Source organism: Heptranchias perlo, chromosome 18 (genome assembly GCF_035084215.1).
Source record: "Heptranchias perlo isolate sHepPer1 chromosome 18, sHepPer1.hap1, whole genome shotgun sequence".
NCBI classification, from domain to species: Eukaryota; Metazoa; Chordata; class Chondrichthyes; order Hexanchiformes; family Hexanchidae; genus Heptranchias; species Heptranchias perlo.
The window spans coordinates 30,758,807-30,774,142 of NC_090342.1; the positions used below are offsets into that span (position 1 = coordinate 30,758,807).

The 15,336-nt window shown below is 42.4% G+C and overlaps 1 protein-coding gene across 1 annotated transcript in view; it reads right to left on the bottom strand.

The window, feature by feature from the left end:
• The window catches only part of cecr2 (CECR2 histone acetyl-lysine reader), a 142,945-nt gene that overhangs the window by 60,606 nt on the left and 67,003 nt on the right, over positions 1–15,336 (bottom strand). The window contains exons 7-10 of the mRNA XM_067999628.1: positions 14,735–14,910; positions 4,983–5,072; positions 1,074–1,230; positions 3–132 (exon numbers count right to left, since the gene is read on the bottom strand). Of these exons, the coding sequence (XP_067855729.1) occupies positions 3–132; positions 1,074–1,230; positions 4,983–5,072; positions 14,735–14,910 (553 nt within the window). The remainder of the gene's footprint in view (positions 1–2; positions 133–1,073; positions 1,231–4,982; positions 5,073–14,734; positions 14,911–15,336) is intronic.

The following is a 15,336-nucleotide window of genomic DNA, read 5'->3' on the forward strand; positions in this document are numbered from 1 at the left end:
ACAAGTCTTTTGTCTTCTTATCTTTCTTTATCGGAAAGAGTGGCTCTAGGTTCATAAGTTCAGGAGGCAGTTCTTTTCCCTGAGAAAGTAACCAGGCTCGCTCTTCCCTCATCTTCCTCCTTTTAGCACGACCTGGATAAAGAGGAGAAAATAAATATTTAGAAAATCATTTAAAAATAATTTAGAAACGTCCAATACTGCCTTAAGAAATAGATGTATCTTCAGCTTACAGGTAAAAGGACAAAAAGCAAACATATTAACTTGGATTTGGGGAATTAGAACATTGGTAGATAAATTTAAAACAACAGAAAATAATGGTTGAAATTTCCATTTGGAGTTGCTACACATTTCTATTAACAACAGTAAAGCAAAATGGTTGAATCCTGTGCATTAAAAATACATTGCTCCTTTTTCTGAAAGTACTTTATTCCAGGTCAGTGAGCTTCACTAAGAAAAAATATACATGTCCTGGTTCCATACCACCAGCACATTTACTCCATTCTGAGCACGAGCGAGCCTTTGGCTTAGTGCTAGCATTCCTGTCTCTGAGTCAGAAGGTGCAGGGTTCGAATCCGGTTCCAGACAGTCCCAGCAAGTGGAGACCTGAGCTCCAGCTTTGAATTCTAGGTTGACATTCAGTGGAATATTCACATCCGCTGGGTGTGGATGCCACCCACCCTCAAGATACAAGACCACAAAATTCCCCCATCATTTGGACTAACCACCTTATCAACTGGTTTAAAGATAGTTACGGTCATGGAAGGTGAATTCACGCCACAGCTCGTTAATCAGCCTGCGAATTCTTCCACTGCTTTACACTACTCTCCAAGGGAAGAGTGTGACGATACAAAAACAATCATTCTCCAGCTTCAAGGTCAGCCAGGCAGGTAACTGCTCTAAAACCTCTTCCAGTCCAGTTGGGTAACTAGTTGACATGTAACCAATTGACATTCCTCACTTTTGGGCAGTGCCATATGAATAATTATGGGTGGGAACCAGTTAGACAGCTTGTTGGCTGTAATTCTGCTCCTTTCATTGCCAGAGCTTTAAAGCTCCTTATTCTAGATTTATACCTTCTACAGCTTTGACTCTTTCCTCAAACTCCCTCCTCCTCTCTTCTTCCATGAGTTGCTCTTGTTCTTTCTTCTGCACGGCCAACAGTAGTTGACGTTCTGCTTCTTCCTCTCTTCGTTTCTGTTCTTCTACCTTTGCAATAGCAGACATTTTTTCCTGAAATGTACATTAACACCTCATTGGCTTTTATATCACAGCAGCAGAGATCTAAGATACTAAATTTCTCTATAATGAAATTTTAGATAGACCAAAATATTATGGGGTAGTGCTTCCGCTTTGGGCGCAATTGGGAAATTGCACCCAAACTGCGCTCGAAATTTTGCTGGTTAGGTTAGAGTTCAAGTTTCCGCTAAAATTCATTTGCATAATCACAAACGTAAAATCTTCAATGAACCAGCGCAATCGGGCAGCGTAATAGAATGTAACCGGTTTTTTTCTTTGTTTAAAAGTATTCATTGATGTATTTAAGGTGCAATTTTATTAATACAGCTGGAAATGGGTTTATCACCGAAAATAAGCATTTTTAATAAGGGTAACTCGTCTTCCACCTGTGAATAATCTGATTTAAAATCACTGAAAATGACTAAAAATCTATACTGAACCATTTAATAATGATTTAATCATTGGTGTACACTAGTCAGTTTCTTAGTAAATTAAATGTATTTTGATGAAAAAACTTTTAAAACGTACCTATTAATGCCTGTGCACCTAAGAAAATGAGCGTAATTTGAAGAGCCTTCCCTAACTAGCACAATCGGAGGAATCATAGAAATCACAGAAATTTACGGCACATCGTGTCTGTGCCGGTCGAGAAAGAGCCATCCAGCCTAATCCCACTTTCCAACTCTTGGTCCATAGCCTTGTAGGTTGTGGCACTTCAAGTGCACATCCAAACACCTTTTAAATGTGATGAGGGTTTCTGCCTCTACCATCCTTTCAGGCAGTGAGTTTCAGACCCCAACCACCCTCTGGGTGAAATTTTTTTTCCTCAGTTCCCCTCTAATCCTTCTACCAATTACTTTAAATCTATACCCCTGGCTATTGACCCCTCTGCTAAGGGATCTTGCAATTTTGACCTGGGGGCGTGGTCAGCTTTGTGGGTGGGGCCTGATCAGGGTGAATTGAATCCAGTGTAAAAGTTCACAGAAAACATGAACGTAAGTAGCTTTGGGCATAACTCACGTTTAAAATTCCCCGATATTTTGGGCTGGTTTGGCCAATTCCGCCCGAATTGTGCTGATATTGCTGGTGTAAACAAGCAGAAACTCTACCCCAATGCATTTAAAAAGGTAACTGCATTCTTAAGAGTTCTTTTTTGTCTTTGCATGCAAAAGACAGTACACAGACTGTCTAGGGAAATCTACATTTCCATGGGAGGCTATCTGATTGAGATGTTTTCCCGGACTCACTAGTTAATTGCATCAGAAATTCCCTCAGGTCTTTGAATTGTTAAATAAGTGAAGACACCTATCAGACACTCAGAGGTTGTTGTCGAAGTCAGCCATTTGCTATGCAAGTCAGGTGTCAAAAGTGAAACCCACCAGAATGGACAGAAATCTGCTGTTTACACACCATCTACCTAAAAAGGCAAAATTGATTAATAACATGATTGCCTGCCTTGAGAAAAAAATCCCTCTGTTCTTTCTAGCAGTTGGTCTTCACCTCAAAGATAAAAAGGACTATGTCTCTTTACTGGTCCTGGGATGTTCAGTTGCCTGTTCATCAGGGGAGCTCTCTGCAGTTGATCAAAAACTTGGCTAAAAGTTCTTAAAAGGACACAAAGATTTTGGACTTATTACTATTTCCAGGACAGCTTAAAGTATCGTGTAAGTTAAATATTGTATTGCCTAAATGTTACAAATGGATGGTGTGGTGCATCCCACTTTTTAGAGTGGGCAGAAGAGCACGGTTGACAATCTACATGACTCTTCAGTGCTCAACACTGGTAAAAGGGTAACGGTTAGTCTTGGAACATACTAACCCGTACATGATGTGCATAAAGTTCTTTGTTTCAGCTCCTAAGAGATGTAGGTCTGTTCATGGAAACTGCCTTTTTGCTGTGAACCCGAATAAATCTTGGGAGAGGGCCCAATTGTAACATATACATCACATTGTAGCAACTTCCAATCTAAATCATTCATTTTTAGATATATTTAATGTTTATAAAATGAACACATTTTCTGTAATAACTTTCTTGGCTACAAAAATTACAATAGTGATGCAGGTTGATGGTTCCAGTTAGTGACAGCTACAATGAGGCTTCCTTTCCAGTCCCTCTTTTTTAAAAAAAGCCCTCAACAATTAAAGCAGTTTACAAATGACACTGAAGCAGAAAGTCCTTTGCTCCCCATCTCTCTTGAGGCTGTTGACTCTTTGCTTGGATACAGTTCCACAGATGCTGATCACTCTCCAGAGCAGTTATTGATGTGTGGTCCTTGATAGGCTTAGCAGGCTATTCGACTACAGAGGACACCATGGGACGAGGGGGCCCAAGAAGAGATCGGGGGCAGGGCGAGGAAGAGATCGGAGGTCGCTGGTCGGGTGAAGATTCGGAGGTGGGGGGGGGGGGGGGGGGTCAGCTGAGCCTGGATGAAGCACTCCTGCTCCACCAGGCCCACGAGCAGTGTAATAAAGGCACTCACCTCATGGGTCCGGCTCTTCCCGCCTGCCCTCACTGGACGTGAATTGGAAGTGATTGTTAACCCGAACAGGTAAGGTTAAATTTGTTTTATTATTCCAATACACAAAATATTAAGTACCTCAAATATCTCAATGAGGTCATTGCACTTTTAAGCATCGACCCGCCAGCTTTAAGTGGGGGTGGGACTTCCTAGTGTCTGCTCTCCACACTTAGACAAACCTGCCTGGGTTAAACCCAGAAGTGGGCGTGTTGGAGCTGGGATGCGGTCCCACTCTGAAAGCGGAGGATTTTTACACCCCACCCGCCCCCAACCCACCTGATCTTGGGAGTTAAAATTTACCCAACTCTGCCCTTCCCCTACATCCATGCACAAGCACTCCTGGAAGGGGCCACTAGTTAGTCACCAGGAGTGTAGCCCCTTACCATCACCCTGGCTGAGATCAGGTAACTCCATATAGACTAGAGCTCGAACCTAGGACCTTCTTGGTCTGTATGACTCAATTATTCATTGAACTGAGCCCCCGAAACAGTATTTTAATAAACATTTCTGGGAAAATCACACAAAAAGCAAGAACAATGTATAAAATGATGCAACTCTTGAGTGGTGCATCAATCATTTAGAGGGACAGGCTTTTTGCTCACTTTGCTGAATTCCCAATCTCAGCCACACTGTTGCAAGATGGTGAGTGGAAATCAGATATTTCCCTACAGGGAGGGAGGAAAAAAATTAGAGGGAATCGTATCACTGAGCTGCTCTTACACATCTCCTAATGTATTGCTTGACAGCAGTATTGCTGGATGTTTGTTAAGTGGTTGCCTGATTGCTTGTTAACAATGAGGAGAAAAAAAAACTGTTTTGACTCTTAAGCCTGTCAATGCTGTTGTAAATACTTCCAGATAGAGCTACTTTACCTTTGAAGTTGCTTGATATTTAACCATATTATACCACTTGGCACATTGGATTTATTACATTGTTACTAACACAGGGTAAATAAATTGCTTGTCTGTTCCTGAATGAACAGATAACATTTCCAAAACAAACTGGCTCTTTAAAGGAGTGCTTGAATCCAGAATGCCTCTACGACCATCGCATGTAATAAACACAGTTATAGGTTACAACTGGGGTGCTCAATTCAGTGAAAAACAATCCATCAGTGGCTGAGGCCAGCTACTGAAGAGGAATTTCAAACCCAGACAGGTTTATGAGGGTTAACAGAATGACCAAGTTTAGCTCCAAACTGATATTTTGAAACTTGATCTGCTTTACCTCTTCTTCCTGCTGCAACCGTTTTAGGGTCAGGCGGTCAGAAATTCTCCTGGGAGCCATTTCAGACAGCTTCTTCTGCAGCTGTTTCTCCTGGAAATGAAAGCAGGAGAGGTCAGAGGTCTAACACACAGCTATTACAGACAGCCGGTTAATGACCGTGCTTGGCACTACACTATAACCCCCTTCAGGATACAGACCTGATAGATTAATCACAGACCATATTCTAATACTTGTCAGTCACTGTAAACTAATCATTACAACTTTTGATTTCCGTTTGCCCCGCTGTGTCACTGCTTCTCACCATTTTGTTTTTATATGAAGCCATCTTCCTGTTGTTACCCCCTCCCCCAAAAAAGGAACAGTTAGCCACTCATTTTTACAGAAACAAATCAACATTTTGCAAGAGCTCAAGAGTGCTTCTGATAGACACAGGTGCTGCAGGACAATGACTTAATCTATTTAAACAATTATGAGTGGCAAGATGGTAATAAATTAGAGGTTTTTACAGTACCAAGGTTTTGGCATGGGGTGAAGTAGAGAACTAGAGTGATTGCTGATAAGGTTAATAATCCTGCTATGTAGCTACCTTATCATTCACTATTGATGAAAAAGAATTTGATTCAAATAATCATAATTCTATTCCCTGATGCATCAGCGAATTTATCTAGTGAGCAGTTGAGTTCTGCACACCAAAAAGGTTCCAGGTTCAATCTTCAGCCTTTACCAATTTGTGAGTCTGAGCCCTGGTGCAGTAAGGGAGTTACAATTGATCTCCACGCTCCTGGGTTAGGGAAATGAACATTGACCTGCTTTTGATTGCTATCTCGTGATCCCTGACAGAAATCCATGTTTGGATGTCAGGATAGGGCAGAATTGGGCTTGGCTGTGATGTCCCCTCAACCCCCACGGTGAATAGCCTTTGACATACTCAATCAGATCTTATCCGTGAATAACCAGAAGGGACCAAGTGAATGTATAACCAAATCCCAGCAAACAGTTGCTATCTTTAGCAGAAGAAAGAAAAGAAAAATAATTGGAGAAAAATGAAAAATACATTTTCCATTAATTTTGCACAGGTTCAATCCCCAATCTGTCCTGAGTTCGTGATCTCAGCTGGAGCAGTGGTAAGAGTGCTACAATTGGCCTCAACTTTCCTGTGTAAGGGAGAGGAAATCAGGAGCCAGGGTTCTCGCCTTTGATCACTATCCAGTGGTTTCTGTTGGAAAGTGCACACTTGTAGATGTTGGGTGAGAACAAAATCGGGCTCTTCTGTGATGCTCTCCACAGTCAAACAGTCTGCCAACACTCATTGTCTAGGCTCACACACAAAGAATGGTCATTCAGGCAAAATACTGAAGAGCTGCTGGCATCCATGGAATAAATATAATGAACAAAGTCTGTAATGGGATAATGACCTTTTTTGAGAAATGATCTCTGATGTTAAAGTCTCTGGATTGACAAACGTGATGTACTAACGTAAGCCTCATTTTACGGAGTCCCTCATCTGATCAAGTCTTAGAACTCAATGACTGCTAATATTAAACGTTAAAATGCAAGAAGATATTATGCATTAAAATGCATTAAGAAACTTGCAGAATGGGCGTGTGATAATGAATTTCAATATAGATAAGTGCGAGGTGGTGTATTCTAGTAGGAAGAATAAGGAGGCCACATATTGCTTGGATAATAAGAGTGTAAATGGGGTAGAGCAGCAAAGGGATCCCGGGGTACAGATACACAAATCACTAAAAGTAGCGACGCAGGTTAATAAGGCCATAAAAATGACAAACCAAGCATTGGGGTTCATTTCTAGAGGGATAGAATTGAAAAGCAGAGATGTTGTGTTAAACTTGTATAGAACCTTGGTTTGATCACACTTGGGAGTATTGTGCACAGTTCTGGTCTCCATTTTATAAAAGGATATAGAAGCATTGGAGAAGGTGAAAAAAAGATTCACAAGTATATCCTCTCAGTTTTGGTAACATCCTTATCAGGAAAGACTGAACAGGCTGGGGCTCTTTTCTCTAGAAAAGAGAAGGCTGAGGGGTGACCTGATAGAGGTCTTTAAGACCATGAAAAGGTTTGATAGGGTAGATGTAGAAAAAATGTTTCCACTTGTAGGGGAATTCAAAACTAGAGGTCATAAATATAAACTAGGCACTAATAAATCCAATAGGGAATTCAGGAGAAAGTTCTTTACCCAAAGAGTGGTTAGAATGTGGAACTCACTACACAAGTAGTTGTTGAGGCAAATAGCATTTAAGGAGAAGCTAGATAAGCATACGAAGGAGAAAGGAATAGAAGGGTCTCTTGATTGGGTTAGATGAAGTAGGGAGGGTGGAGGCTAGCGTGGAGCATTAAAGCTGGCGTAGACCATTGGGTCCAATGAGTCTACAGCTCAGAAACAGACCAATGTAACTCAATGTAAGCTGTTGGGCACCAAAGGCATTAATTCAATGAAATTTTACTCATTTCCTTCCCTGGGCTAAAGCAAATAATGACTCATGTTATCCCAGTTGCAAAGAGATGCTCGCAGATGACTTCCTGAGTACCCAGATAATACTTACCATCAGATTTTTTTAAATAATAAAGCCACAAACAATTTGAATATAAACATGAGCATGTTTTGATTTTACAGTTTCTAGGCATTCACAATAGATAAAACATTATCTCACTCAGGATATGGAAATTTTGCTGATTACAATTATGCAACCATAGACAAACCAAAACAGAAACCACAGTCTAAATAAACATGAGCAAGATCCACATATTTCATATTCCATATATGTGATTACTATATTCTATGCCTGTAAGGCAATGTTCCATTGTAGCAAACACACTTCTGTTCCGAGTTGACTTTAGCCATCTCTGAGGATTGTGGTCAGAATATATGCGGTAAAACTATTTACGTAAGTTACTGTACTGCAGAAAGTAATTAATTGTATGAACTCACTTTTGAGATGTTCTGATGTGAAAGTTGTATACAAATATTTTTTAAAATTTAAATATATAAATATAGTTGGAGTCTCTAATGTCCACACAACACTAATACATTCTATCTCACTTGAAGTGTGCCATTTCTCTCAGTAATAGTTGGGGCTCAATTAAACAATAGGGTCCTCTGATCCAGAACAGCACTAATGCCCCTAATCAAGGCATCAGAACAGACCATGAGTTCCCAGATATGATCAGGTTTGGCTAAAACAGGATTAATGCACAAATTCTCCTTCAGCCTTTGAAAAGTATCTGCACAGCTTAGCGACCAAGGCTCCTGGTTCAGGAGATGCTTTCTGGTGAAGTTTTTTTTCAAAATTCATTCTCGGGATATGGGCGCCGCTAGTAATACGGGCATTTATTGCCCATCCTTAGTTGCCCTGAGAAAGTGGCAGTGGGCCGCCTTCTTCAATGGCTGCAGTCTGTGCGGCGGAGGTACTCCCACACAATGCTATTAGGTAGGGAGTTCCAGGATTTTGAACCAAATCAGGATGATGTGTGAGACTTGGAGGGAAAGTTCCTTTGCACCTGCTGCTCTTGTCCTTCTAGGTGGTGACGGTCATGGGTTTGGGAGGTGTTGCCGAAGAACCCTTGGCAACATGCTGCAGTGCACCCTGTATATAGTACACACTGCAGCCACAGTATGCCGGGGGTGGATCTTTAGGCTAATGGATGAGATGCCGATCAAGCAAATTGCTTTGTCCTGGAACTTATTGAGCTTCTTGAGTGTTATTGTAGCTGGACCCATCCAGGCAAATGAACTGTATTCCATTACACTCCTGACTCATGCCTTGTAGGTGGTGGAGAGGTTTTGGGGAGTCAGGTGAGCCACTGGCCGCAGAATACCCAGCCTCTGACCTGCTCTAGTAGCCACGGCATTTATGTAGCTGGTCCAGTTGGGTTTCTGGTCAAGGTGACTGTGAGGATGTTGATGATTGGGGTCACAGCGATGGTAATGCCACTGAATGTCTTGGGTGGTGGTTTGGCTTTTCTTGTTGGAGATGATAATTGCCTGGCACTTGTGTGGCGCCAATGTTACTCGTCACTTATCAGCCTAAGCCTGGGTGATGTCCAGGTCTTACTGAATACAGCAATGGAATGCTTCATTATCTGAGGAATTGCAAATGGAGCTGAACACTGTGCAATCATCAACGAACACCACTTCTGACCTAATGATGGAAGGAACCTCATCGATGAAGCAGCTGAAGATGGTTGAGCCCAGCATACTGCCGTGAGGAACCCCTGCAGTGATGTCCTGGGACTGAGATGATCGGCCTCCAACAATCAAAACAATTTTCCTTTGTGCCAGGTATGGATTCAGCCACGAGAGAGTTTCCCCCTGCCGATACCCATTGACTTCAGTTTTACCAGGGCTCCTTGGTGCCACACTTGATTGAATGCTGCCTTGATGTCAAAGGCTGTCACCCTCTCCTCACCTCTGGAATTCAGCTCATGTCCATGTTTGGACCAAGGCTGAAATGAGGTCTCAAGTGGTCCTGGCACAACCCAAAATGAGCATCGCTAAGCAGGCTATTGATGAGTAATTGCTGCTTGATAACACTGTTGACGATTCCTTCTATCAATCACTTGGTTCGGTTGGATTTGTCTTGCTTTTTGTGGACAGGACATACGCTGGCAATTTTCCACATTGTCGGGTAGATGCCAGTATTATAGTTTTACTGGAACAGCTTAGCTAGGGGCGAGCATAGGTTTTCAGCACTACAGCCAGGATGTTGCAAGGGCCCATAGTTTTTGCTGTGTTGAGTGCACTAAGCTGCTTCTTGATGTCATGTGGAGTAAATCAAATTGGCCGAAGACTGGCATCTGTAATGGTGGGGACCTCAGCAGGGTAGCTATATTGCCATAATTTGATATGTTGTTTCAATAATAGCTGATGCATCAAGGATAGCCTGTACCTGTTTATTTTTGCAGGAGAAGGCCACAGAGATAGTGCCCATTTTCACACGATTAAGTTTCTGTTTCCCCTTCACCAGCGCAGGGATCGAGATACAGCTCCTCAACTATACCAACGCAGTATTTTTTGGCTTTTATCATTAATGCTACATTATAATAAATCTTTCAGTTTGTACTCTGGGTGGGGGACTTCAATGTCCATCACCAAGAGTGGCTCGGTAGGACCACTACTGACCGAGCCCTGAAGGACATAGCTGCCAGGCTGGGCCTGCGGCAGCTGGTGAGTGAACCAACATGAGGGAAAAACCTACTTGACCTTGTCCTCACCAATCTACCTGTCGCAGATGCATCTGTCCATGACAGTATTGATAGGAGTGACCACCGCACAGTCCTCGTGGAGATGAAGTCCCGTCTTCGCATTGAGGACACCATTCAACGTGTTGTGTGGCACTATCACCGTGCTAAATGGGATAGATTCAGAACAGATCTAGCAGCTCAAAACTGGGCATCCATGAGGCACTGTGGGCCATCAGCAGCAGCAGAATTGTATTCCAGCACAATCTATAACCTCATGGCCCAGCATATTCCTCACTCTACCATTACCCACAAGCCAGGGGACCAACCCTGGTTCAATGAGGAGTGTAAAAGATCATGCCAGGAGCAGCACCAGACGTACATAAAAATAAGGTGCCAACCTGGTGAAGCTACAACTCAGGACTACATGCATGCTAAACAGTGGAAGCAACATGCTATAGACAGAGCTAAGCAATTCCACAAGCAACAGATCAGATCAAAGCTCTGCAGTCCTGCCACATCCAGTTGTGAATGGTGGTGGACAATTAAACAACTAACAGGAGGAGAAGGCTCTGTAAACATCGCAATCCTCAATGATGGTAGAGTCCAGCACGTGAGTGCAAAAGACAAGGCTGAAGCGTTTGCAACCATCTTCAGCCAGAAGTGCCGAGTGGATGATCCATCTCAGCCTCCTCCCAATATTCCCACCATCACAGAAACCAGTCTTCAGCCAATTCGATTCACTCCACGTGATATCAAGAAACGGCTGAGTGCACTGGATACAGCAAAGGCTATGCGCCCCGACAACATCCCGGCTGTAGTGCTGAAGACTTGTGCTCCAGAACTAGCTGTGCCTCTAGCCAAACTGTTCCAGTACAGCTACAACACTGGCATCTACCCGACAATGTGGAAAATTGCCCAGGTATGTCCTGTCCACAAAAAGCAGGACAAATCCTATCCCGCCAATTACCGCCTCTTCATTCTACTCTCAATCATCAGCAAAGTGATGCAAGGTGTCGTCGACAGTGCTATCAAGCGGCACTTACTCACCGATGCTCAGTTTGGGTTCCGCCAGGACCACTCGGCTCCAGACCTCATTACAGCCTTGGTCCACACATGGACAAAAGAGCTGAATTCCAGAGGTGAGGTGAGAGTGACTGCCCTTGACATCAAGGCAGCATTTGACCGAGTGTGGCATCAAGGAGCCCGAGTAAAATTGAAGTCAATTGGAATCAGGGGGAAAACTCTCCAGTGGCTGGAGTCATACCTAGCACAAAGGAAGATGGTAGAGGTTGTTGGAGGCCAATCATCTCAGCCCCAGGACATTGCTGCAGGAGTTCCTCAGGGCAGTGTCCTAGGCCCAACCATCTTCAGCTGCTTCATCAATGACCTTCCCTCCATCATAAGGTCAGAAATGGGGATGTTCGCTGATGATTGCACAGTGTTCAGTTCCATTCGCAACCCCACCGATAATGAAACAGTCCGTGCACACATGCAGCAAGGCCTGGACAACATCCTGATAAGTGCATTTGCACCAGACTAGTACCAGACAATGACCATCTCCAACAAGAGAGTCTAACCACCTCCCCTTGACATTTAATGGCCTTACCATCGCCGAATCCCCCACCATCAACATCCTGGGGGTCACCATTGACCAGAAACTTAACTGGACCAGCCACATAAATACTGTGGCTACAAGAGCAGGTCAGAGGCTGGGTATTCTGCGGCGAGTGACTCACCTCGTGACTCCCCAAAGTCTTTCCACCATCTACAAGGCACAAGTCAGGAGTATGATGGAATACTCTCCACTTGCTTGGATGAGTGCAGCTCCAACAACACTCAAGAAGCTCAACACCATCCAGGACAAAGCAGCCCGCTTGATTGGCACCCCATCCACCACCCTAAACATTCACTCCCTTCACCACTGGCGCACAGTGGCTGCAGTGTGTACCATCCACAGTATGCACTGCAGCAACTCGTCAAGGCTTCTTCGACAGCACCTCCCAAACCCGCGACCTCTACCACCTAGAAGGACAAGAGCAGCAGGCACATGGGAACACCACCACCTGCACGTTCCCCTCCAAGTCACACACCATCCCAACTTGGAAATATATCGCCATTCCTTCAACATCGCTGGGTCAAAATCCTGGAACTCCCTTCCTAACAGCACTGTGGGAGAACCATCACCACTCGGACTGCAGCGTTTCAAGAAGGCAGCTCACCACCACCTTCTCAAGGGCAATTAGGGATGGGCAATAAATGCTGGCCTCGCTAGCGAAGCCCACATCCCATGAATGAATAAAAAAAAATCTGCGCAGTCACTAATCTAATTTATTCTTTCCCAGGACCTCAAATATGTGCAACTTCTCATTTCCTTGGTATTTCCTTCGTCCTGCAGTCTTTTAAAACCAAAGATTGCCATCACTTAATTGTTACTTCCTGATTTACCTAAACATTCCTTTTACTCTTTTTAATCCTGGTGCTATCCTACACTATGGGCCTTAGTCTTGCATACATTCGAACATATGAAAAGAAGGGCTAGAAAAGACCATCAATGCTCATCCTATCCAATAAATGGCACATTGCCCTCCCAGCAACCAGTAATGCTAAGTCCTAGGGGAGGCAACAAAAATTTAAAAAAACTGTGGACAAGTTTAAGAAAAACTTTTGAGCAATTCCTTTCCGACCCAGTAAGGCAATCAACAAACTACTAACCATGGCAATCTAGGACATTGTGCAAAAAGGACTTAACAAACTCACCGGCTGTACCCAAATATCTTCCTCCTCCAGAAATTTGTCAAATCCTTTAACAACTATACCCATAATTACTAAATCCATCAGTAATCTGTTCCAAAAGGCAACAATACAGAGAACAAAACTATTTTGGCATATAATCTGACTTCTGTCTATGTACTTTGTAGGCATGCCCTCTGGTCTTACTATTGTAATCCATTTTGAATATATTTTGCAAATCTAACATCCACTCCTTTCATAATTTAAAGAGCCTCAATCATATCCCCCAAGCCTATGTTTCTCCACAATGAATAACTCCAACCCTCCATACCCATCTTTGTAAATAAGAGTTCTAAGGCTGCACTCACTACAGCTCCTTCAGGGAGTCTCACTATGCTTTGCTCCAGATTTACACAATAACTTATCAACAGCAATGCAAATCAAAAGCAATCTGCACCCAACTCTACAATTATAGTGTAAATGCAATCTAAGTTCAGCTATCATTCTCGCTGGTCTCCTCTGTACTCTCTCTAGTTTCAATATTCACCTTGGTTTCTTAAATCAAAAAACATTACATCTAAAAAACTATTTTGTTAATGGTAGGAAATGGTTATGGCTAAAGTTTCTATTGAGTCAAATTGACCTGGAAAAGTCAGGATTAATGTTGATTTACTCAGCTTTATGGAAATCACAAACTGATCTGGTTTTCTTGCTGAAATGCACATTTTTTTTATAAAAGCGCAAATGTAGAATTTGATGATCTAAAAATGAGACGAGGATCAAAACAAAGTCTTTTCACGGGAAAGAAAAACACCTCTGGAACCTAATGCAATACAAGTAAAGATTTTGTTTAATAAGCTACACTACATACTAAATATGTTTTTTAAACCTTATTTGATAAAAACAGAATTAGATTTAATGAAATATTACATTAACCTCACAGCTGTTCATCTCCTCTTAGTTCCCTCTCCCATCCCTCACCTTCTGCCTTAAAACATTATCAACTTGTTGAGATTGAGAAAACTGATTTTAGCCACTTCCACAATTTCTGACAACACCACTGCACATTCACCCATGACAAGCCTGAAAGCTGAAGGCTTAGATAGCAAGCTCCATTGAGTGGGTGCCTCTATTAGGAGGTGCTTATGAGTTGTATAACCAAGTGACCCAGACAGGAGTGAATGAAACTCATCACACAAGACCAACTAAGTTGAACCAAGGTCTGAACTGTGATCAGAGGGGTTAATGTGGCTCTTAACCGTTCCGCTACTAGGCAGCTCATGCTTATGTAATGAGCAGTAATTGCTTTCTTCTGGAAGTTTGCTTTATATTACATTTGTTTAAATACCTTATGTGCAATCTTGAGAGCTGACCTATTGTCACAAAGCAGGATATAGCTAATCACCAAAAGAGTAAGAGGTCACTCTTAATAGTCTATTTAAGCACCAGTGTTTCACCACAGGAAGCAGGCTGTGAAGGCACTGCAGAAAAGGAAAGTGTTAGAAACATTCTGGGGATGAGTGTTTCCAAAGTTATAATGCTTTCCACAATTGTATTTATGCATCTCTATTCACAAAGCTTGGTTACAATCTGTCAGACAAAAGCTTTTGTCTTAATAAACTGTATATATAATATCATGTGCTCTGAATAGGTTATTCTAATTTGCCAATGGAAAACCACTTTTGAGATTCAATTTCTTCTGGTAAAAGAAATAAAAGTTACAAATAAGTAAGTAGACATGATATCTAATACAACTTGTGTTATTCTGGGGTAAATTCTGGGGCAGTGCCATGAAATATTAGATTATGTCGACTAACCTTGTGAGCAATCATGTTGCAAATTTCAGGGAGGAAGTCTTCAGTGAGAGTTGCATGCAGCTGCCTTTCTTTAACAGAAGTGTTTGTCTGGAGGCCATTCGTTAACTTCCTCCATTCCTCCTCTGTCTGACACACCAGTTCCCAGGTGCCACAACTTCCAGGGGCTTTCAATGGATCTAGAAAGGAAAGTTCAAACATGAAACATAGTCCAACTTACACTGCCTGTTTAAAATGGACATCCAACAGGTATGATACTTCCTGATTTTGAGGAAGCAACACAACCAACGTATTACAACCATTAAAAAAAAATCCTGGAGGATACCAAAATGGACAATTTCTTCAAGATGGTTAATATATATTGCTGTATTTTTGAGCCTAGTCTAACATATACTACCCATGCCATGTTCTGAAGACCATATTGCTGGAGAATACAGAAGGTTCATGTGTTACAATTTTTCATAAATAAGACAGTGGGACTACTTGTCAAACATCTTATTGAACCGCATAAATGAGTTACCATTCCTAGATGCAGAACAACTTCCGTGTAGCCTTGAAATAGTAACCCCATCGCTGCAATTCACCTAGTCTAATTAGGGCAATAC